Here is a 25317-nt window from a genome sequence, read left to right as displayed (position 1 = left end):
GGAATACAGAAAGAAATGTATGCATTATGGGCCTGAATCCTTCTAGATTTCCTTATTTTATTAACGTTCATATCAGTATTTTCCACTCCTTACCGCGTTTTGTCGGATTCTTTGTTAGATTTTAACGACGAGACTCGTTTAGGGTTTGGCTTATAAGTTTGTGAGGCCGTTTGGTAATGCGGCAGGAACTGAGATGCGGTCAAACCGTAATATATATTTGTTTGGTTATGTTTAAAACATAGGTTGAAATTGGTGGGACCCATCATTATAGTGGCCGAACCTGTGGTTAGCAAAAAGCTGGCAATACCTGCTTCTAACTTGCAGCAACCTCAACTTTTGTCATCCATCAACACTATCAATAAATTTTAAACTCCTAAAAAAAAAACCTGTTGGATAATTAATTACTCCTCTCCCAGCAAATCAATTCAAACGGCCTCATCCACTGTCAAAAAAATATAATATTGCAAATTGTAATTTTGTGATTAATATATATAAAGAAGAATGCCTGAAATTAGACTCATTTTATCTTTTTTTTTTAACCACAATCCTATTATGTTCAACCAAGTTTTTATAAATGTTACAAAACATTTTTTTTGTCAAATTTTTCTTCATTAACAATAGTGAAAAATAACTTTAAACCAGTTTATATATATATCGAAACTAAATTTTTTGTTATTAAATTTCGTATGTGATGACATTGCACATAGTTTAATAGAATAATAAAAAATATTTGATATCAATATTATTTATTTCATGATGTAATAACAATAGTTAAATCTACAATATTTAAATTAAAAATCATTAATATTAATATATATATATATATATATATATATTTTTAATTATTTTATAACCTCAATTTGAAAAACATTTTTTTAACCAAACACATTAAACTACTTTTTGTTCAACCTCAATTTCAACCACAGTTTTAACCAAATATATATTTTTTCAAACCAACCTCAACTAAAAGTACTTTTTATAAAACAACTTTTTTAAAACCATAACCACAACAATAACCTCAATACCAAACACATATGAATTCAGGTAGAAAGACCCATTTTATCCTTACTTTTACCTTTTTGTGAACTGGTTATAGAGTAACTACGCAACTTCACCTGTCCTAAAAATGGTTTTGAACTGAAATTATCTTTTAATAAATTCTCTTGGTGATTCTTTAGGATTTTTCGATATCACATCAAATTTCATTTAGTGGAGTCAAATTAGGACACCAATAAAAAGGAAAAAACATTATATTTCATGGTTTTTTATTCTAAAAATAAGTAACAGTTATTTTTTAATATGTTTTTTTTGTTTAGAAACATATTAAAATAATATTATTTTAAAAAATATTTTTTTTGATATTAATACATTAAAATAATAATAAATTAACTTAAAATTAAAAATTAAAAAATTAAAATTTTAAAAATATTTTTAAAACACATAAATAAAAATAAAAATATAAAAGGTGTCAGAGTCAGAGGTATATCGTCCTAACCTAAGGTGTGGAATGATCCCTTTACCCAAGGGGCACATGAGTTAAAAAAAATATGGACCGTTTGATCACTCACATCGACAGATGGGAACATCCTGGCTGGAGTTGGACTTCTCTTACTTTGCCTCATCTTGATATCGCTTCTCTATCTTTGCTAATTGCGGTGTACATGAGATAATGGGTTTTCTAGATGCATTATTGGGTTTGATTTTTTTCTAGATTTCCTTAATTTATTGACAACAGCGTGTTGTGTTGGATTTTATGTTTGCTTTATATTATTATATTTAATTGAAAATGTGATGGTAATTATTTTTAATTTTTTTTTATTTAGAAATATATTAAAATAATATTTTTTTTAATTTAAAAAAAGTATATAGCACATCAAAAAAAAAAAAATATATATATATATATATAATTTTAAACAAAAAAATTAAATTTTTAAAAAACATGGTTGAAATCACATTTCAAAAAACTTTTATAGCATGTTTGTTTTTATATTTCAAAAATATTTAAATTTTGTTTTTTAATTTTTAACTTTCAATTAATATTTTTTTATATATTCATTGTTTTAATATATTAATATCAAAAATAAAATTTTAAAATTAAAAAAATATTATTTTAATATATTTTTAAATAAAAAATAACTTTTATCGTTACACCGATTCATAACATCCATACATATCCAAGTAAAATGGGATTAAACAGAGCAGGTGGTGGGATTTGTATCACCTTTTCAAGGCACTCACCTGTGTGATTGGCTTTCCACTTCGCGACGCATAAAATGGACCGTGATGCTCCGCGTTTGGGATTTTTTCTTTTTTTTTACTTGACCGTTTGTGCCAAAACGACATGGAAATTACACGACAACACGACGTCGTTGTCGACCTGCCTTTGGCAGCACGCATTTTCTCGTTTCTCTGAAATTTTCCCATGGTATTCTCTTCTCTATGCACCTGACGTATCCTCGCCGGAATGTGGACACAAACATTTCTACGCACTCATACGCTTTCCCAAAGCGCGTGATTGCAATCTCAAGGTAACGATTAGTTCCCGATCAGTTATACGCGGGTTTCTGCGGTGAGATAGAGAGACATTTAGAAAAGTAATAGAAGGATATATCAGGTATTCTAAATTTATATAGAGGACATTTCGGAACGAAAAGGTATCATATGGTAATTAACATAAATATCTCAAACCCTACACTCTCTCTTAGCTGCTCCAAACTCCATTGCTACTCAGCTTCTCATCTCTCTCGCGGCTAAGGTTTAAGCAAAACTTCTTCAGGTCAGATTATTGTGTATCCTTATAGTCTCTCTGTTTGCTATTGTGTTTTAATCAAGATTGCGATATTAATTGCTGATTAGTGTCTAATTAAGTCTCATGTTACTAATTTGGTTTATTTGTCGAAGTTTTGTGATCGGTTTTTCCGTCTTAATCTAGAATTTTAAGTTTTGTTCTGCTTGAAATTTGATAGTTAGTGCCCTTTTTAATCTTGTATGAAATTGTTTACACAGATCTAAAAGGATTTCGTTTGTGTTGGATTCTGTAAGATTTGTTCTTGCTTGGATGATAAGATTTTTTTAAAAAATGATTGCTGTATTTATAATTTTTTTTTAGAAAAAATCACGTTTTCGGTAGTTTAGGTCGATTTTGTTTCCCTTGGATGATTAGACCTTTTATTTTCATATTGATTGTTTTAATTTTGAAACCCGGACCGGCCTGGTGGGTCGACCTGGGACCTGGCCAACCCGGGCCTGGGATCGGTCCGGATCTAAGTAAAAACCCGCGCGGGGAGTTGGCCCGGTAAAACCCAGTCGACCCGGAACCCGGGTGACATGGGCAAACCCGGCTGAAACCCGATGTCTTTTTTTATATATATACATAGCCGTGAAACGACGTCGTTTAAGCCTTTTAAAAGGCCAAAACGATGAAGATGAACATACATAATTGCAAACAAAGAGAGAACCTAATTAAAGAAAAAACAATTTCAATCGCATAGCTCTTGTGCCCGTAATACGCCCCCACCCCAAACACAGCGTCCCCTCCGTCAATGGGCTCTCTTGCTGACTGGCTTCATAAATGGACCCATAGTTTTGAAACCCGACCCGGTGGTCGACCCAGTCTAATGATCGGGTCACCGGTCAAATGGGTTGACCCGGGTCAACCCAAAAAAAAATCAAATATGCAAAGTATTTTAATATAAACACTAACATATAACAATAAAATTTGTAGCTGAAGAAACTTAAGGAAATGATATAAAAATAGATCATGCAACATAAGAAGAGATATAGGTACCCTGAAGCATGCTCACATATAGCAGTCGGTCTATATTGTCAACACGCTTCTGTATTGATTTTAGAACAGAATTCAATGATGAAACTTTTTTTCAAACATCTGAAATCTTTGTTGCATGTTGCATGATAAACGGCAAGGGTGCATCTTTCAACAACTGATCAAGCTTTGATCTGAATGGACCCATCAGTTTCTACGGGTGAAAATCCGGATTCCAACGAAAATAATCCTCAAGAATCTGAATCTGAATCCATTAACAGCCGCAGTGATGCATTAGGCAAGGCTTTATCAACGATGCTGGCAACTGTTATTAAGGATCTCGACTCTAAAGCTCAAGACACTCTCAATAGCCAAGACAAACTTAATTCTGCTATTGATCGTCTTACTAGAGGTAAATTCTTCTTCCTTTTTAATCTCATTATGGTCTTGTAATTCTATGCTTTTAGAAAAGGTGCTTGAGATAAGATAAGTAGTTTCTTCACCTTGGCTTTTTTCTACTTGTAATGTTTGCAAGTCACCTGGTTTTGCTATAAATTTTTATTTTTAGACCTTCTTAGGTTGCTAAAATGAGACCCTTTTGATCATTTTGGAGATTTCTTTTCTTTTGGAGAAATGCTTTTGATCATTTAGAAATTGACCCAGTATCATAAATGGTCAGTTTAATCTGTCTCTGTAACGTGATTAGCAAAGATTTTGCTATACATCAGCTGTTTTTTTATGCTACTGAATACACCACTGTGATTTGATGCTAGCAACAAGTGGGATAGTTATTAGAGTTTCTCATTTTCTTTATTAATGATAATTTGATGGATTTAACATGAGTTTTTTCATGCCCACATACCTAGTTATCTTTTGGAGTATGTAATATTTAATAAACAAATATACAACTACAACATTTATAATTATATTGAAAGAATGGAGTATCAAGCAGTTCAAATAAAGACGGACAAAGCTTCCCATAGTGGATGCAATTTGAATTGGTCTTTATTCTTTTTTCTACATTGATCCTTAAGGTGTTTGATTATTCCATGTTATTGAGCATTTGAGCCTGGATCATCGATAAAAAAAAATTGTGTTTTCAGAGCTTGATCAGTTGTTGGAAGATGCACCCTTACCGTTTATCATGCAGCATGCAGCAAAGATTTCAGGTGTTCGAAAGAGAGTTTCATCATTGAATTTTGTTCTAAAATCAATACAGAAACGTGTTGATAATATAGACCGACTGCTATTTGTGGGCATGCTTCAGGGTACCTATCTCTCTTTTTATGTTGCGTGATCTATTTTTATATCTTAAGTTTCTTCAGCTACAAATTATATTGTTATATGTTAGTATTTATATTAAAATATTTTGCATATTTGATTTATTTTTTGTTGACCTGGGTTAACTCATATGAAGAACGGTGATGCTGATATGATTAAGATGATTCCCACGAAGCCCCTGGTGGTGGAGATTTTCTCAGAGTATCCCCCACTTGGTCGTTTTGCCGTGAGGGATATGCGCCATACTGTAGCTGTGGGAGTGATCAAGAGCGTGGAGAAAAAGGATGCTTCTAGTGCTAAGGTGACAAAATCTGCTGCCAAGAAGGGTGGAAAGTGAACCGAAAGCTATGATAAAAATAAAGACTGGGTTCAACTTAGCCATCTATCTTTCGGTTTTTGCTTTCTGTGTCATGAGATTTTTAGCATGTCTTCACCATCATCCCGGGGCTGTTCACAGAATTGGGTTCTTGATCGACGGTGGCATCTATTACGTTTGGAGTCATTTTCTGGGTCTTTATTGTGTCTTCAATGTTGACATTTTGTTGGACTGGTGTTTTAGTAGCTGGTAGCTCCTGAATGTTATGTCTTTGAACACCATGGCTGCATGTTCAATATTTTCTATGATTTCCACTTTTCTTTGTTCATTTTACAAGGCGTTCTCTGATATTTTTTAAAATACGTCTGCTAATCTTACTTGCTGGACAAATATTGATGTAAATATAGTTTATAGGCTCGGTATATCGACAGTCAAAAAGCTCCGCAAGCTAGAGAAGAAGTCTTGATCTATCATCAAGGTCTGGCAAATTATAGATATCCTTCTCTACTGCTTAGTTGTGTACTTGTGTAATCAATTCTGGGCGACCATTGGGCCTCCCGGAAAAAGAAATTTATGGTTGGGCGTGATATTGTTTTTTTTCCTTGGATGTTTGTTTCGGAATTTAGTGAGCTCCGGCCATATAGAAAATGAATGGTTCATTTTTTTTCTTCTATATTTTGAATGCCCGTCTATCTCGTTATCTTTGAGCCTATTAAGCTGTATTTTCTTTCATTATTTTTCTTGAAAAATCCCTACAGGCTTGAGCTTAGGCTAATCAACCTTTTCTTTAATTATTTGGTGCAGCTAATCGATATTAGTATACACTCTACGAGATTTCGAGTTTAAATTTATACTCTGTAAAAAGTAAATAAATAAACAATATAGTTTTTATGGATATTTTTGCAAGATTATTACAATTGGTTGTTTGTCTCTAAGGACTGGTTAAGACGTTGTTTGTAATAGAGGTTTAACTTAATTTTTGTCATGATTTGAATATTTTGTTTTCATGATTCTGGAATGATATTAAAAATAAAATAAAAAAATATATATTATTTTAATATATTTTTAAACAAAAAAAATATTTTAAAAAACAATCTTTATCAAACTCATAAACACTGTTCTTAAAAGTTTAATAAGCCTATTTTACATGAATTTAAATACAAACCTAAATACATCTTGATATCTCAGACTTAGCACCATGTTCTCTTCAATGATTTTTGCCCTCTTTAACTTTTAATCAAGCTAGGTTATTTAAAAAATCTAAAATATTTTTTTAAAAAAATACATTAAAATAATATTTTTATATTTTTTTAAAATATTTTTAATATCAATATATCAAATAATCTAAAATTATATGTATAAAAAAAACACTATTTAAAATGCAAATCCAAACAACTCCTTATTCCATATAATAACCCGGAAAGCGCTCTTGTGGGCCTTATTCAATCGGGACGTGACATGGCCATTTGCAGATGAAAGTTGACCTAAAGTTCTTGATTACAAAGTATGAGGACATGACAGTTCTGATTTCCAATTCAGGTAAATCTATAAAAAACACACTGAAATATACTTGCGGAGACCTTACAAATTTTTTACAATAAGATCCCTTTCGTCCCAATAAATGATTTATTAATCATAGTTATAAATAAACCATTTCTATGCAACAAGATAGTCATCGAACTTTTACTAGTTTCTCGTAACCCGAATGGTTTGTTGATTATAATATATGAACCGAGTGATCCTAGGAAATACATGAAGTAAATGTCAATATTTTGAGTAATTTTATATTTATCTTCATCACGTACTAGATTAACTGTCAAGAAATTTTGAGTGTTCTTGTGTTAACATAAATTTTAAGGTTTAGGTTTTTTTTTTATAGTATTATCTTTTAATATTAAGTTATTTATTCTAGTTTCATGATATGGAATATAGGTTTAATGTGATAACTAAGTTTTTTTTTGTTTTTTTAAGTTACTTTTTTTCTCGAATTTCATCATTCAATATTTAGTTAATTTAAAATTAGACTTTATAATATTTTTTTATAAGATTATCATGATCTCACTACATAATTACGAGCATGGCAAGTTGACTCGAGTTTTTTTATCTTTTTTATTTTATTTTTTTTCAATTTCACCCCACAATATTAGAAATTGAGTTTCATAATTTGTTTTTTATAAGATTATTCTAATCGTATGACCAGGGTTATAGGTTTGGAACATTAACCCATGTTAACTCGAGTTGTTTTTTTTAATTGGATTTTTCTTTTCAGCTTCATTCTTTAATATTGAATTGATTGAAAATTGAATTTTATAATTTGTTTCAATTTACTTTTTACGAGTATATTTAAGTTTCAAATTTGGTAGATTAATATAATAGGTCGGTTTAATATGTTTTCCTCTTAGTATTAAAAAAAATATTGATTGATATTTTTTTAGTCAAATTATGCTTTTAATAATCTTTCATGTTATCTTTGAATCCGTCACGTTGATCATGTTATATCAGATCAACCCGTATATAATTAAAATTTTATCTACTAAAAAATAGATTAATAATATCTAAATATTTCAATATATCTATATCATAGATGAATGATCTAATTTATATTTAAAAAATTATTTTAACCTACAAGCAGCGCAAAACAATAATCTAGCTTACTATCTATTTATCTTTCTTTTCAAGGAGAATACAGGGTAATTACTCCTAATTTTTTTTTTATAGAAAACGATTATTTTCCAGTGAAAAGACATGAGAAGAGGCCGTTGATAGTCAATTGCGTGAGGAACAAGTGAAGGACATTTAAGGAAAGAAAAATGCCTCCAGCGCGCTATAAATAACTACAAACCCTTTCACTCGTTCCTCGCTCTCACCCCTGCTTCTCCTTTTTCTATCCTCTTGCCGCTAGGGTTTTTGCATCTTACTTCAGGTTCGCCACCCCCCTCTCCTTTATCTTGTTTCAGTCATGCCTTTTGTCTGATTCGATTCTCTCTGACACCTCATCACCACTGATGTTCAGTTGATTTGTGTTGATATTTAGTTCTTGATTGCTTTGTTTAGCATTTTTAACTTTAATATGTGGTTTTGATCTGTGTTATCGGCTATCAATCTGTTTTATCTTGATTGCTAGTGCCTTTTATTTGCCTTGAAGATTTATATACGAAGATCTATTAGATTACAATTCATTTATGTGGTTTTAGCATTTTGTCACTGTTTGTTGGGTAGATCTAATTAGATGTGAATTTGTAGGATTGTGAAATGCTCAGCCGTTATTTTCTCAGCTTTTTACCTGTTGTATGCTTTTCTTTGTTGATTTTTTGTATTAAAAGAACTTTTAAATCAATTTTTTATTTTCTGAAGATGTTGATTTGATTTTTTCAAGATAAATATTGCTATAAACTGTCACTTGGATCAACTGATGTGAAGGTCATCAGAAGCTACTTAATTTATTCTTATCCAAAATTATGCGTTTTAGCTGTCCAATTTATCAAATATAATTAACTAGCGTTTTCAATTTGTGCTGTTGATATTTTTTAAATTTTATGCTGTAATCTTCCTTTTGGGTTTGACTTGTTGTCCAATTGGTAAGCTTGTGCTCTTAGATTTTTCTATTGATACTTCCTCTTGAAGTGACATTAATGTCAAATATAATTTTGCTTTCCGTGTGTGATTTTGGTCTCACGCTATGATTTTGCTTTCTGAGTTTCAGTTAAGCGCTGAGATTTCATTATGGGTAAAGAGAAGAGTCACATTAACATTGTGGTCATTGGCCATGTCGACTCTGGCAAGTCAACCACCACTGGACACTTGATCTACAAGCTTGGAGGTATTGACAAGCGTGTCATCGAGAGGTTCGAGAAGGAAGCTGCTGAGATGAACAAGAGGTCATTCAAGTATGCTTGGGTGCTTGACAAGCTCAAGGCTGAGCGCGAACGTGGTATTACCATTGATATTGCTCTGTGGAAGTTCGAGACCACCAGGTACTACTGCACTGTCATCGATGCTCCTGGACATCGTGACTTTATAAAGAACATGATTACCGGAACCTCCCAGGCTGACTGTGCAGTCCTCATCATTGACTCTACCACTGGTGGTTTTGAGGCTGGTATCTCCAAGGATGGTCAGACCCGTGAGCATGCTCTTCTTGCCTTCACCCTTGGTGTCAAGCAAATGATCTGCTGCTGTAACAAGGTATGCTTGTGCACAGTTCAAGTTACACCAGTCATTTCATTTTCCTTGTTTACCTTGCTTTAGAATTTTGGTTGTGAAATTCTGGAATTTGGAAGCTTGAGGTAGTTGAAACTAAAGTAAATTTGTTATGCTTATCACAGATGGATGCCACCACACCAAAATACTCCAAGGCTAGGTATGATGAAATTATCAAGGAAGTGTCATCCTATTTGAAGAAAGTCGGTTACAACCCTGACAAGATTCCCTTCGTGCCTATCTCTGGTTTTGAGGGTGATAACATGATTGAGAGGTCCACCAACCTGGACTGGTACAAGGGACCAACTCTCCTCGATGCCCTCGACCAGATCCAGGAGCCCAAGAGGCCCTCGGACAAGCCCCTCCGTCTCCCACTTCAGGACGTGTACAAGATTGGTGGTATCGGAACGGTCCCAGTGGGTCGTGTGGAAACTGGTGTCATCAAGCCTGGTACAGTTGTCACTTTCGGGCCAACTGGACTAACTACTGAAGTTAAGTCTGTTGAGATGCACCACGAAGCACTCCAAGAGGCTCTTCCCGGTGACAATGTTGGATTCAACGTTAAGAATGTTGCCGTGAAGGATCTGAAGCGTGGTTTTGTTGCCTCAAACTCGAAGGATGATCCCGCCAAGGAGGCTGCGAACTTCACCTCCCAGGTGATCATCATGAACCATCCTGGGCAGATTGGAAATGGTTACGCCCCTGTTCTTGACTGCCACACCTGTCACATTGCTGTCAAATTTGCTGAGATCCTCACCAAGATTGACAGGCGATCAGGGAAGGAGTTGGAGAAGGAACCCAAATTCCTGAAGAACGGTGATGCAGGTATGATTAAGATGATTCCCACGAAGCCCATGGTGGTGGAGACTTTCTCAGAGTATCCCCCACTTGGTCGTTTTGCTGTGAGGGATATGCGCCAGACTGTTGCTGTGGGAGTGATCAAGAACGTGGAGAAAAAAGATGCTTCCAGTGCTAAGGTGACAAAATCTGCTGTCAAGAAGGGTGGCAAGTGAACCGTGCAGGTTGATTCTACTGAAATCTATTTGAAAAATAATGACTTGGTGTCCTTTTGTTGTCTATCCGAAGGATGCATTTCTGTGTATCATGAGATTTTTAGTTTTGTGTCTTCACCATCATCACAAGGCTTTTCACAGAATTGGGTTCTTGATCGGCGGTGGCCTATACAAGTCTTGAGGCAGTTTCTTCATTTTTGTCGTGTCGCTCAAATTAAGATGGTGGTGATATATTTCTAGTTTCATAACAGCTTGTATTTTCAATTAAGTCTAGTATTTTGATAATGAGAAACCCCCCATATGAAGTTTTGTCATCTATAGGTTTTTTTATCGTTAGTATTTTAAATTAAGTCTATAGTTTTTATGTTCAGTCTATTTTTATCGTTAATTATTATGTTAATTGCATGCCATGTTTTCCTTTGCATCCTTGTTAAGGTTACCGAATAACCAGTTTTTACGGGCCTAGATTTCTCGGTGATATGGTCTGCAAAATCGATAGGGTGTTAAAGACGTGGCTGACCAGCTCGTAGGATTGGGCTGACATTCCAAATCGATGATAAAAAGGGCTAGTATTGTAATAGATTAATGTTGGGCCTACGAACATCGACCGAAGTGAACTTGCAAAATACCACACGGTCTAATCTTCTTTTGTATTATTTGCATCCTGTCATGTGTTTTCTAGTCGAGTTCAAAACAATCAAGTCATATCTAATATTTGTATTTTCTGAATGTTGCTAAACATGAATATTATAAAAATAATGGATTAAAAAATTAATTAAATAAATATTATAGTTGAACGCAAGTTGAGATTTTTAAAAACCACTCAACTTAATATAAATATTATTTTTTTTTATCTTATGTTTCAATATATCATGTGTTTAGTGCTAACTATATGTTTATATTTGTCCAGAATAAGAAAATTTATATGCTTAACTGCTGATATTTGTAACATTTATAAAACAAAAAAAAATTAGTTTAACCTGATATACCAAACTCACTTGGGTTTAAATTTTTTAAATAAATTAAATTTATAATTTATAAAACATTAAAAATTAAATTGAATATAATTATGAATACCAACCGCCCGACCCAACCCTACCCACGAACACCTCGCTGTTCTCTACCATAAAAAGTTTCGTCCCATTGTGCAGTGCTATAAACGAGAACGGAGGGAGCTTCCTCCTTTGGCATTCTGATGAATATAACCTTCTGGTGCACTACTGCAGTGTGCCATGGGATGATACTGCAACTTATCATCATGAATACACTTGTGCTTTGATTTCCGGGAAATAGTTGCACAAACTTGGAGCAAATATGGGGCCAAGGAGCTGGGGATACTAGAAGACATAGTTTCCTGTATATACTGAGACGACTATTAGGAGACGACATCAAGCTATGAGAAACCAATGGCCTAAAAAGGTTAAAAAAAATGGAAAGTGCAAGCTAGTTCACCACCAGCTCCAGCAATTTCCCTCGCCCATCACCGTTGGATTGATTGACAGCCACCTCCTCCCCGGCACCACAGTCTGATTTCCCTCGCATGCTCTTGTACTCCCCTTCGCTTCCTCACCACTTTCTGCGTAGAGGTACTTTGGCTACAAAACATACTTTCGTTCATGACTGGGGAAGAACGAGAAGTTGAAAGGAGAAGCAAGAACTGGTGTGGCAAAGAAAAAAGGGGTCTAGCAGAACCCAAAAAAAAATAAACATTGCCGCCAGTAAACTTCCAGTAGCTCCCAGATGACAAGTTCAGAAAACTCAAGTTCCATCTTTCTGTTCTACACCAAGCAAGAGTATCACTCATACATCTTACAAAATCGTAGCAGTACAAGTGATGAGATTTACGTTGCAAGAAATGAAACAGCACTTGAATCTGGCTTTTTCTTTTTTTGGGAAAATTGGAAACGGCTGCACATTAGAATGGCTTTGGTCGCAACCAGCTTCTCACAGAAGATAAATATCACTCACCAAGAGACAAGTCAAGATACGTGCTTTCTCCCCTCAATACTTGTCAGGCTCGTTTTCTGATGGCAACAATCACTTCCCACTAAAATGTTCCGTGAGAAAAGGCAACCAAGATGAAAGCTTACCAGAATCCATAACAGCACTTATCTACGGTACAATAAGATCAAGAGGAGGGCTTCTTACTCCTTTTCTTGGCAGTTTTGGCAATAGCATCGCAAATCTCTCTTTTACGTTTGTTGTTGTTATTGTTATTATTGCTAGGGGTAGTGGTGTTGTTTCGGCCACCTGCGCTGGCTGCACTTTTTCCCTGGACTTCCAGCGCATCCTTCACAAAAAACTTTAGCCTCCATAGGGTGGTTTCGCTCTGCACAATTTGTTCCTTTACCATGCGGTTCATTCAAGAATCTATCATATAAGCAATAATTATGATATAAATTATGACCTGTGCATCGATGTCAAGGTCCACCTCTTCAGCAGTTGCTTGAAAGCCTGGATTATTCTGAGCAACAATCTCCAATGCTTTGGTCAGGTCTTCAGGAGATAGCCTTGTAAGAGCTGCCCCAAGCTTTCTTTTCTCTTCGGTGGACATCTTTCTGGAATGGCATTTTCAAAATTAACTTTGGTTGTCAAAGAGAATTGAGAATTGAAAATTTAAATCTTCATGCAGAGGTAACTCATAAGTTTAATAACTAATATAAGGGCCTCGTCAAATTTTTCCAAACAAAATAAAAGGATGCCCAAGTGATGATAAAATTTTTAAAGCAAGAAAAATCTAGAACCCATGCCATTGATTCGAATGGATTTAATAATCCTAGTTAATTTAAGAATATAATTAAAAAAATAATGACAATAAAAAAACAAAAACCAATTACTATCTGAAAAAAAATGAATGTTTGTCAATAATATGAAAAATAACCCTTTAAATATTCTTAAAAGATCTTAACGATCTTATTTGATAAGAAAGCAAAAACTAAATGAAAATGGGATAACCTGATAAAGAAAAAAATAAAAGAAATCCAAAGCTCAATTACCAACAAAGCAGACGTTGAAGGATTAATTAAGAAAAAATAAATTTTAAAAAATGATAAAAAAACTGACTCGAGTCAACATGCTAAATCCACGGCTCGATCGTGAGACCAGGATGACCTCGCATGGAAGAAATTGAATAAAACAATGGAGGTCAACTCTCAAGCAAACAAAATGATGAAAGACGAAATTGAAAAAAAAAACATCGAAAAAAACCCGAGTCAACCTGAGTTAAGTTGACTAACCCGCGACCTGGGTTATAAGATTGAGATAACCTTACAAAAATAAAAATGAAAAAAATCACAAAGCTAAAGGCACAATAACTGAATGTTGAAGGATGAAATTGAAAAAAAAAAGAATCAATTTAAAAAAGAGACCTAAAAAAGCAGAAGTTAAATCGAGCTAATTCTTGAAACTCGTGACCTTGGTCATGCGACCGAAATTTCCCTATAGAAAGCAAACATGAAAAAATCATGAAGCAAAATTTCTAATTGTCCAAAATTAAAAAATAAAACAAATAGCAATCAAAACAGTGGGGACCAAACCTAATATAAAAACTAAGTGAAAAAAATAATGAGGGACTAATTGGAGAAAAAAATAAATCAAGAAAATAATAAAAAACAAAAAAAAATAGAAATCAAAAGAATGAGGATCAAATTGGATGGAAAAATTAAATAAAATAAAATGCCAATGGGCGAAATTAAAAACAAAATAAACTTAAAAAAACATTAAAAGCAAGACAAATAACGATCAAAAGAATGAGGATCAAAATTGATACAAACACAAATTGACAGGACAATTGTTTTTTGCGAGGGTTGGTGCAAAATTCAGGGCGAGGTGAGAGAGAAGCGAGAGGAAAAGAAAAGAAAAACTCAAGAGCCAACCACTTATTTTTTATTTATATTTATATTTATGAAAAGACTGAATTAACCCTCATTGAAATTGATTATAACAACAAAATTATGACAAAATACTAAAATGTCCTTGAATATCAGTTTTATTTTTTTTGCTTTAAATGACAGTGTAGTCATTTCATTGTGCAATCAAATAATAAAAGACCTAAATGCCATTGAACCCCAAGTTCTTTTTTTTTCGTTTCTTTTAAGGGTGTTTAAGTCATTTTAATGCGTAGCAAAAATGTGAAAAGACTGTTTCATCCTCAAGCAATATGATAATGACAGATGGATCCTATAGAAAAAACTATTTTGCCTCTAATAGCTAGTTTAATGATTTTGTTTGAGAAAGGCAAAACGATCATTTCACTTGATCCTAATAGCAAAATGAATGATTTTGTTCCAATCCACAATCCACAGTGACTTGCTGCACAGTGAAATGTTGAGCCCTGTTAGATTTTTTTTTTAATTATTCACTCACACACAAAGTTGGATGACTGACCTGCACTTTTGAACAACCATTTCTCGAAGCTCTTCCAGATGCATATCAACCTCATAAAGCTGAAAGGGTCACCGCAGATTCTTAAAACATGCATTTTCCAACATAATCATAAAACAAGATGAAATACATGGTCGAACTTGATTACACCAACAGAAGACCAATTTCAACATGTTTACGAATATTTTTATAGATCATTCAAAAAGCTTAATTCATCAACCACATGAAGAGGAAACAATGAGCTTTTGTCAGAACTCTATGTATTTTTAATAAAGTTTGTGAACCTTTTTATACCTCATTACCCAAATCACGAGCCATTTTAGCATGAGCAGCCTCCTGAGCAAGCTGCATATCCAATTGAGCCTCCGCTTCCTCCTCCTCTCTTCTTTTCTCCTGTGGGTACAGTGATTGGTGTTCAATAAAATAATGTTGAAATAAAAGACAACAAAATTGCCTTTTACTTTAGCAAAAGGTCATGGACTAGGATAGCTCACTAGCACATACCTCTTCAGTGACTTTAGGCAGAAACTGTAGCCATTTCTCCTCAAATTTTCCCAGCAATGTTTTGGCCATAACATGAACATCACTTCTTTCATCATTATATTTCATTGCATTCTTAAACACTAACCTCACATCAGCACATATCTCCCTTACACTCTTGTATCCTGTGCCATCCTTGGCCTCCATTTGATTTTTAATTGTACTGAAATCCATGGGCTTGTCGATAACCTATTGAATGCCATATGCGCCAAATTCTTTGAAGTCAGATTCAGAAAGCACCCGTCTCTAAAATGGTAGAGCAGTTAACAACAAGACAATAAATGATAGAACCAACTAAAATTCAGGGCCATGTCTCCAACTATGCAACAAGTCACATTTGCATGCGCGTGATCACACAAATTGAACGTGAAAAGCATGATTCACTTTCCTTCAAAAACAACTCCATATGGTTCTCATGACATGTATACATGTGTATAAGGGGGCAGCATCTGTCGTAATGTGTTCGCAATTATACTTGATGGCTCTTATGCAGTCACAGGAAAAGGAAATCAGTAACTGTGCTTCAAGTGATTTCTGATATAGTGGATGTGGATGGAATAGAATATTGAGAAGGATGATAAGACTTCACCTCATAATAGTCATGCAAACCAAGACCTTTGACATCCACAGGTTGCATAAAAGGCCACGCCCATTTGTGCTGTGTAATCTGAACGCAACAAAAAGAAATTACTTTAGATACTGAAAATTACCTTGCGACACTTGTTTTTTCTTTAACCTTCTAGCATCCAAGAACAAGATCCAAATATAGATTTGATTTGGCAGAACAAATCAGATAAAAACAAATCATTAGTAGCATGAGTTCACAAAATAAGCATGGCTAACAAAGACAAAAAATTAGGACCAACTCTCCAAGCACACAGAGCAACTAATTGGTAACCATAAAGTGCGATGTAGTAGGGGTAACAGGAACCAATTTCCATAACATATGAAAAAACTCAGACAGCAATTTCTCAATCCACCTTAAAATCTTATAACAGAAAAGATAATCAACTCTTTCTCCAGATAAAAACGAAATTATGTTGTAACCACTCAGACAGAAGAAACATAAATGATATCAATAATAAAATGGGCAGCAATAACAACAGCATTGATTGATACATTACTTGACGCAATATTGTACCGAATTGGCGCATAAGCTCTTGCATTCTCTTAGCAGCAGCTGCCTCTCGTTTCGATGCATCTTGCTGCTGTTTCCTAATACTAGGAATATGCCTCTCTTTATCTTTATCTTTCACAGTGGAGCTTCCACCTTTCGAAGAACCACTCTGCTGCTTTTTACTTGTATTCTTCGAGTAAAACTGCTCGACCTCGTTCACTCTTTGCTCCAACTACACATTCATTCAAATATATATAAATAAATCAAGCTCATTCCGAAGCAACTAATACAGGCTAGAAAAAATTAAATTATATAAAATTTCATTTACTTTATCAACTTTTTGAAGAATTTCATCCACGCTATGCTTGAAACCCTCTGCTTCGGCATCGGAATTTCTTATCGGGAGATTACCGGAATCCACAATCGACGGGCTTATCGCTTCCATTTGATTGCTAAAAAAGAAAAGAATTATTCCAAAATTGTAAAATTGAATTAATAAACCCTCATACATACCTATTTAGCTTGATTTTAGAAACGGAGCCACTAGATTATATATATATATAGATGGAACTTATTTACGATTGCTGAATGATGAACATAATTAGACTAAAGAAGTACTAATCGAGATTGTAAGATATTTTGTATGTCATGTATAAGTACCTGGAGATATACGTTTATGTATACGGGTACAGTATACAGGGAGTGGTAGAACTAACAGAGCAGGCGAGGCGCAGAGAGACTGCTCTGTCTCGCTTCGCAACTCTCTGTCCAGCGAACTGCGAAACGAAAACCTGCCTTCTCTTTTTAACGGCGTCGGTTTTATTCTTGTTGTTGTGATATGTCGAGTAACGGCGCCGTTTCTTTCACTTTCTCTCCCTCTCTCTCTCTCCCTCTCTCTCTCTCCCTCTCTCTTTCTCTTTTTGGATTATTTCCCTTCTCCTCGTTTTCTTATGGTAAATTGTAATGTGTGAGTGAGGGCTCCAAAATAGCGGACCTCTAATATGTCTTTTTCTTTTTAATTTGACCTTTTTTATTTTTTAAATTGTTTTTATCATATCCTCGGATTAGTTTTTATACATAAAAATCAATTTTTTTTCTCAAAACACACATTGAAAATTCATTTAGAACTAGTTTAGGAATAATAAAAATAAATAAATAATTGAATTTTCACCCCCTTTTGCTAGATTTGAATTCAAAATTATAAGGTAGCAACAAATTGAAATTTGAGCATTGCTTACTTTCTGGAGGAAGTAGATTGTTTGTGGAGATTATATACACTGGAAATTAAGAATTGTTCTGCTAAATTCAACTTTGAGAAATTTTTACACCAGATTTGTTCTATTCCATACAAACAAATTTCCCACCCATTTGTGGCAGAACACTCGGTGGAACATTCGGACTCCACATTTCAGAAGGACTACACGCAAGTGGAATGATTTGAATAGTAGAAAAACCGTTCCATAATCGAGCAAAATCCACTTATTATAATTACTTATGGACTGTCTGTCTATATACAAAATCTCTGAAAATCTATGTCTGATGGGAGGATGATCTAGTCCGGATCACAAGAGGGGAAGACATCCTTTAAAACAAGCATTGGTTAAAAGACGAGAAAGATGCGATCTGCACTTCAACGGTTTGGCAAGTCCCGCACGGCCTTTTTGGTGGTCATCATAGGATCCATTAATGCTGGCAATAAGGGTTTTTTCATCATCAACTGCCAGCATCGGAGCCGGGATCATTGGTACCGGTGCCTGGCGACTCTGCCTTCTCTTGATATCACTAAGCTCCATTTTTGGTGGAATCTTTGCTAATCCGATCAAGACCCTGTGCTTTCTTGAATTATTACTTGAGTATTGGTCCCGGAAACTTCCAGTTAGTTTTGGGGTGGGAGAAGCTTTTGAGGTCTCTACGTGAAGTGAATGTGAACGTCTGCTTCTGTTCGACAAGAGAGCTGAAAAACATAGAGGGTTAGGGCTGTTGGCGGGTTGCTTTGTTTTGTGGAGCATGTTTCTTCCAAAGAAGATGATATCTTGCGGAGAGTTTGTCTTTGTGTCCTGATCAGGTGGCAAGAACTCAAACAAGTCTTGGCTTGAGAAAGAATTTCTTTGTTCTTGATCGTCATGGTGATAACTGTTGGGTTCAGGCTCTTTGATGAGGAATGATGGGAGATCACAGAAGGAGAGGTCTTTTTCAGACTCTAATTCCCAGTCATCGTGATAGATTTTGGTGGTCTTTTCCATTTTGCGTGCCTCTTTTTTTTAAAAAAGAGAGAGACTTGAGGTTGAGGAGTAGAGAGAGATGGTTAGTGAAGGATTAATTTGCTAGCCCAAGATCCATCAATATAAAGGAAGCAGAGAGGGACAAAGAGAGGGGGATGTCTTCTTCTTCTTCTTCTTTCTAGGGGAGGGTTCCTGTCTAGACACAGAAGTATTTCCTTCCATTTGAATAATTCTCTCTCTTTTTTTTCTTGTTTTCTTGTAGTGTTTCTGGAAGAGGACTGGGTTGTAAGTTCATAAAGAAATACAAATGGAGAAAAGAAAGGACAAGGTAGTGCTGTAGCCGTGATGTGTTGGGAGATAGGTTACTAGAAAGAGAAAAGTAAAGGAGAAATCGGCTGTTTGACTCTTGCAGGAACTGGTTATGAAGGAAGCTGTCAAGTATAAAGGCTCTCTAGAAAGACTGGATAACCAACTCGATAACGATTGAAACAGATAGATTGGGCTAAACAGCGAAGCAATATTATTAAAATTTTAAATGTAAGACAACTTTAGAGCCTTCGATATATATATATATATATATATATATGCAATTAGTGTAATGCTTAAAATTTGCAATTGCGTGAAAAGATGATTTGTGTGTGTTTATCTCTCGTGCTATTATTAATCCGGGTTAATTTCAAGGAGCTGGCTTATATTCAAAGAGGGGTGTTTTATTTTTATTTATTTAAATCTTGGAGTGGAGAATTTAGAAAATTTCTTTAAAAGCAGTAAACCGATATAAAAGATGTATCTTTAAAATTACATATGCAGATAGATTAGGGTAAGTTTGAGATTGTTGTTGAACCAAGAATTTTGATCTTTTTATTTTTTTGAATTGTTTTGATGTGTTGATGTCAAAAATAAATTTTAAAAAATCAAAAATATATTATCTCAATGCATTTCCAAGCAAAAAATACTTTGAATAATAATTTTTACCACAATCTTAAACATATTCTTAGTTTCAACGAACATATAGAATGATAAGATGATATTTCTTATTGTAAAAAAATAAAATATTAAAAATATTAATTCAAGTTTGATTTTGAGAAAAAGGTTATAATTCTTATGTTAATAATTTATTAACAAAATTCTTTTGGTGTAGCATTATTATAGTTATAGGTTGATTTGCATTGTTCATGAACAATGTAAATTACAACTAAAACGATGAGGTTTCGACTAAAATGACATCATTTCAAGTGATTTTCTTAGTCCTTAGCATTCGAGATTTATGTGTGTTGATCCCTAAACTTTATTAAAAAAAAAAAAAAAACAAATTGGTCCCTAGATTTGGAAGGTTAAGAGAAAATTAAGAAGGGAGGGGGAGGGAAGGAGAGAGAAAGCTACGTTCCGAGCAAAGTAACATGCAGATCTTGGTTTTCATGGTGGGAGTTTTGTTTTGTAATGGTTCTATCATCTCTTATGATCGAACAAAAAAAAGATCGAGTCCCAAAAAGATGATTGGGTTGATGGTTCCAAGACTTTTAAAGCCGGGTTTTTAGTAATTCACTTGACCTTAATATAAAGAGAGAAAAAAGAGAATAAAATAATATTATTTTAATAAAATTGATTAACCAAAATTTACCCGGTAATCTAATTACCAGAATTCTTTTATAAGTTCGCGTTGAAATTAAGTTTGTTGATTATATTTATGATGAAGTTTTAAAAATTCTAATAGATTAGGAGTATGGTTTTTATGTTGAATAATTAGTTAATTAATTAATTATAATAATTTTATTCATTCTTTTAATTAAAATGTTTAATAGTTTGAATTTAGTGATTGGTAGGTCAATGTAGCTTATAATCAATACTTGCAAAAGATTATTTTTGGTAAAGATAGGGACTCTTTTATGCTTAAATAAATATTTTTATAGAAAAAAAGAAAATAAAATAATATTATGGAGAGAAATGCTCTGAAAATATATATATATATATATATATATATATATATATATATATATATATGCAACAGAAAATGAAGATTGAGAAAATTTGTTTTAATGGTCTCACAGTGTATTTATAGTTCATAAGTCTTGTTTTTTTGTGGAGAGAAAGGACTCAGGTATAGTTTCACCTCTATGATATTTTGAGTTGTATATCACATTATCACTCATTTTATTCGGCTAAAAAATAAAGACATGGCGGGCCATGAAAAATATTAATACACCTATTGGTGTCAGCGGAGTTTACACGTGTTTAATCAAGTCTATCTGTTGAAAATTAAATCCTCTAAGATTTTATATAATTTTTTTTAGAATTGACGGCTTTGGGTTAAGATATTATGTTTGAATCTGTGGGTATAGTGAATACGACCATGCTCGGGCCATGATAACAAAAATCATCGGGCTCAACACTTTCAGGAAACACGTGTTAGGTCTGTCTTGTTGGCCTTGCAACGCACCCAACCAAGCCACTAGGCTTGGCATCACTTACCAGAGTGAGACTTAATAATACTTGGGTCTGACAAATATATCAAACCCAGCAACCTTTAGGCTTGATAATGGCTAGACCCAACGTGCCCACGCCCGCCCATGATGCACCTTCATTAAGGCATGTTTGTGTTGGTGCGTGTCAGTCCAATACACCAAAGAATTTTAAAAAATTATACATATATATTTTTCTTGATCCAATATTTTTTTTTGATAATGATATATAAAAATATACTGATAAAATCGTGTATATTCAGTTTATATGCTTAAATGGTGCTCCGATTACATCCATATTTGATAAACAAAATCTCCATTTTTTCTTACCGGATAGACACAATGATATCATTCTTAACAAATATACAAAATAGGGGTCCATGTGGTGACTTTTTCGGAGAAACATGTTCATATCTCTTACATTTCTCTTCTAGAAAATGCCCATAATTGATCAAGTTAATGGAGGGTGATTAATCATATTCAAATAAACTAAACCAGAGGACCCATTCTCACTAGCTACGTGGAGTCCAATGAAGAAAAGAGAAGAAGAAAGAAGCAATCCATGGCTTGAACGAGGGATCTGTATCACCCTACCCTGTCCTAGGAGCATACACTAGACCAAATAGTATTTCAACAGCGAATCATTTTCTACATTAAAATATATTATTTAGCTTGAAAATCTTAGACCCTTTAATACAAACCCTTGGGCTTGGATACTTCACTCAGAAAGGAAGTCCTGCGGGAATCAAGAAATCAAGGGAGCCCAAAGAAATGGCGAGGGGAGCAGCTCTTCTTCACTTGCTTCGATCTCAAACCAAACAATTCTCAGCCAGCAGAAACTTCCACTCAGGTTTCTCTCTTCATTTTCTTTCCCAATCTACTTATTGCCTCGTGGGGGCTTGCATTTCACAATCTCATTTTTACTTAAAAGAGCACAAATCAATGATTAGCTTGAAATTTATGTTGTGATATCTAATACTTGATTGGAGAAGAAACCGACTTCTTTAAATCTTGTCATGTTTTGTTACAGAGTGACTAAAGCTGGAATCTTTCGTACATACAAAGATTTTAATTTTGAAAAACATAAACATTGAGAATTAGAAAAGTTTAAGAGACCCGTGATCATTTCTGTGCTTTCAGGGGTGGTGTTGAATTTAAAATGTCCTGACATTCCCAACAGGGGAGAAAGAGCAGGCCAGGTCTGGATTTTGTGAGGGGGGGGGGGGGGGGCTTATATACAAGTTGTACTGCAAAGGTTTCAGCCTTTTGATTAGTTTCATAGGAATTTTATATATGATGCCATTGGATGGGAACTAGTCTTCATATTTGTTGAATACCCTCAATATCTGAGCATATGTGAACTATATGAGATGCATTTGTGAATGGTTTGATGTTGCTGGAGTAACAAAAATATTTGATATTTTGGAAGCTGGGAATGGAATGCATTTGGCTTGGTGCCTGTAGTTTTGCAGTTTTAATTGATTGGTGGACAAATTCAGCAGTTGATAAAAGATACAGGATCAACCAGTTTACATGAATTAAATTTGTTGTACTTTGTTACAAGGTGGTCCTTCTCAACTGTTGTTGTGTGAATCGTTTTTCCCTGCACATCTTGCTTTGTCACAATTTCTGTCCTGTGCTCCCTGGACCAAAACACACTCCAGTACTAATTAAATTTTCAGACCAAAAAAGATATTTTAATCTTGCTCAGGGATCACTTTCTTGAACCAGTTTGTGTTGGCCAATCTTTGTTTGTAATACCCCTTGTTGTTCACCAGATTGTCTCTCACCTTTAAAACAGTTCCATCAAACACTGAAGATTCTTACTATGAGTCAAATGCAGATTGTTCCTTCTATAGTTGCTTTTTTCGTGTTTTATCGCAATCTGTTCTGTAGTAATGTCTGCTTTTGTTTGGAGATGCCTGTCAACCAATGTAAAAGCACATTCACTTAGTTTCTGGGAGCATTACTTAAAGAGACAATGCTTTACATGTTCTTATTGTTATTAATTTTCTCTGTTTTAGGCTATCATCCTTGTCAGTTTGGCACATGGTCACACAGTCTGTGCGCCAAATCCAACTTCAACCATGACACTCTTCTTGCTGCTACTCAGAAAAGATGGGCATCTCAAGCTAAAACAACAGAAGATGACAATAAGATCAGCATTGGACCCCGTGGAGGGAAGGAAGTGGGGCAGGATGAAAAAGAGACTGGGGTAGTATATTATGGTCCGATCTCATCCACCGTCAAGAAAGTAAAATTGCTCTCTCTTTCAACCTGCTGCCTGTCCGTATCCTTGGGTCCTGTCATAACTTTTATGACATCTCAAGACTCAAATGTCATCCTGAAGGGGGCAGTTGCTTCTTCTGTCATATTCTTTAGTGCTTCGACCACTGCTGCTCTACACTGGTTTGTTAGCCCTTACATCCACAAGCTTAGATGGCAGCCTGGCTCAGACAGTTTTGAAGTGGAGATGATGTCCTGGTTGGGAATCTACATTCCAAAGACTATCAAATTTGCTGATATCCGGCCTCCAGAAACCAACAGGCCTTTTGTGACATTTAAGGCCAACGGAAATTTCTACTTTGTTGATGCAGAGCACTGTCATAACAAGGCATTGTTGAATAGACTGACCCCCAAAAAATCTGCTCACGAGTCTGCTTTCAAAAATCTGTGATAGGAAAATATGGTGATGACTGGCCTGCAAGGTTTTGAGAACAGTAGGACCTGATTTTACATGACGGTTTGCGATAAGCTCTGGCCTAGTTTTGAGCCAATGGGCATTTTTTTTCATAGTTGCGAGACAAGGTTTCTCAGACAAGATAAATAACCAATATTTGATGTTTATATTTTAATGTTACGAATACGTCTATTATGCTTGAAAGTTTAACCTTTTATTTTTTTTGGGTAATGCAAGCGGCCGAAAGTCCCAAAACAAACTGACTACCCATGCAATTACGTGGAGTGCAGCCTATATATGTCTCCACTGCATACCAGTAGGAGGTTCTGCATTTTGTTTTCCAGCCATTCAGCACATGCATTGGCTTCATGAAACACATGTTGGAACTGTAATTTGCCATGCTCTCCTCAACAGGGTTCTTCTCTGGTTGAGCTATACTTCCAGCGTTTTTCTTCGGCCAGTGTTAGTAAGTGAATTAATCTCTTGAGGCCGCCTGCCAAGCCATCTTTCAATCCCAGCTTAACACCCCAAAATTCATCTCTTACTGTTACTGATGTGCAAGCACCAGCATGAAAAGCAAACCCAGCAATACATCACCCCTGCCAGTCACGAAGCAAGCTATTCCAGGTGTTCCTCCACTCAAAACATCTGTGTTAAGTTTGTTGCACCATGCAATGTTCCAGGCTGCATCAGTTTCTTCGACAGAACGAGAGATGAAATTTCAGTTCAAAGAAAAAAAGAGAGGAGGGAGATGAGATTAAATGGATTGTTTTGGTAAATGGCACTGGGATTGAATAACCCTCCATTACTCCATCACCAAATACCCACACCGTAGCTATGTCTATGTGATATCCCAATCATCGTTTCCTTTGCCAATTTCAGACTTGGCAAGGCTGGACCTAAAAACCATTCTCTAAGGCATATGGAAAAAAAAACTCAGATTGTCTTTCTACGCTCACCGATCTGCTCCCCTCTAACCTGTTTTTTTTTTTTAAAAAAAAAAAAAAAACAATTCACACTAACATGGTTAGTGCCCAGTGCCCACACTTTAAAGGCTCCTGCTCATTAGCAAGGATTTCTATCTGAGCTGCGAGCCACAAAAATGTATTAACACCTTCAGGCACTCTCCACTCCCAAACACTCCCAAATGGCCATCCATCTCATTCCTGTTATCATTTAAGATAGCTTCATACTTCATACAGTCTTGACACAATTTTCCGTCATCACAACAGTTTATTATCCAAGCCCAAGTTTGAATCAGGACGACAGATCGCAAAGATTTTCATATGGATGGTGCTTTCACGAAGATCATCATTGACCAGTTACCAGTCCCAATTGCCTCC

The 25317-nt window shown here is 34.8% G+C and overlaps 4 protein-coding genes across 5 annotated transcripts; 3 read left to right on the top strand and 1 right to left on the bottom strand.

Moving 5' to 3' along the window:
• Positions 1 to 2421: 2421 nt before the first annotated feature.
• On the top strand, positions 2422 to 5688 carry LOC7469758 (uncharacterized). 2 transcript variants are annotated; one of them, XR_002983381.2, is made up of 4 exons: positions 2422 to 2776; positions 3925 to 4175; positions 4914 to 5031; positions 5181 to 5688. XR_002983381.2 is itself a non-coding variant. In XM_024607302.2 (4 exons), exons 2-4 carry the CDS (start codon positions 3962 to 3964, stop codon positions 5186 to 5188), a joined length of 387 nt encoding a protein of 128 aa, XP_024463070.1. In that variant the 5' UTR covers positions 2427 to 2776; positions 3925 to 3961; the 3' UTR covers positions 5189 to 5688. The 2 variants fall into 2 exon arrangements, 1 of the variants encoding a protein (XP_024463070.1); XM_024607302.2 differs by having other exon boundaries at positions 2427 to 2776; positions 4867 to 5031.
• A 2442-nt stretch (positions 5689 to 8130) lies between these two features.
• On the top strand, positions 8131 to 10887 carry LOC7457883 (elongation factor 1-alpha). The gene is made up of 3 exons (XM_002311993.4): positions 8131 to 8283; positions 9064 to 9545; positions 9686 to 10887. The coding sequence occupies exons 2-3, from the start codon at positions 9084 to 9086 to the stop codon at positions 10571 to 10573; spliced, it is 1350 nt and encodes a 449-aa protein (XP_002312029.1). The 5' UTR covers positions 8131 to 8283; positions 9064 to 9083; the 3' UTR covers positions 10574 to 10887.
• Positions 10888 to 12236: 1349 nt separating this feature from the next.
• LOC7457882 (transcription factor GTE6) lies at positions 12237 to 17519 on the bottom strand. The gene is made up of 9 exons (XM_002311073.4): positions 17274 to 17519; positions 16942 to 17065; positions 16621 to 16845; positions 16086 to 16163; positions 15461 to 15685; positions 15251 to 15349; positions 14960 to 15018; positions 12981 to 13131; positions 12237 to 12902 (listed from the first exon to the last, which is right to left on the bottom strand). Exons 2-9 carry the CDS (start codon positions 17056 to 17058, stop codon positions 12702 to 12704), a joined length of 1155 nt encoding a protein of 384 aa, XP_002311109.2. The 5' UTR covers positions 17059 to 17065; positions 17274 to 17519; the 3' UTR covers positions 12237 to 12701.
• Positions 17520 to 21776: 4257 nt separating this feature from the next.
• LOC7457881 (uncharacterized) lies at positions 21777 to 24154 on the top strand. Its single transcript, XM_002311992.4, has 2 exons — positions 21777 to 22144; positions 23319 to 24154. The coding sequence occupies exons 1-2, from the start codon at positions 22066 to 22068 to the stop codon at positions 23969 to 23971; spliced, it is 732 nt and encodes a 243-aa protein (XP_002312028.1). The 5' UTR covers positions 21777 to 22065; the 3' UTR covers positions 23972 to 24154.
• Positions 24155 to 25317: the final 1163 nt, after the last annotated feature.

Source organism: Populus trichocarpa, chromosome 8, assembly GCF_000002775.5.
Source record: "Populus trichocarpa isolate Nisqually-1 chromosome 8, P.trichocarpa_v4.1, whole genome shotgun sequence".
In the NCBI taxonomy this organism is placed as follows: Eukaryota; Viridiplantae; Streptophyta; class Magnoliopsida; order Malpighiales; family Salicaceae; genus Populus; species Populus trichocarpa.
Note: the sequence above shows the minus strand (reverse complement) of the source record. Positions and strands in the feature narration are given on the sequence as shown.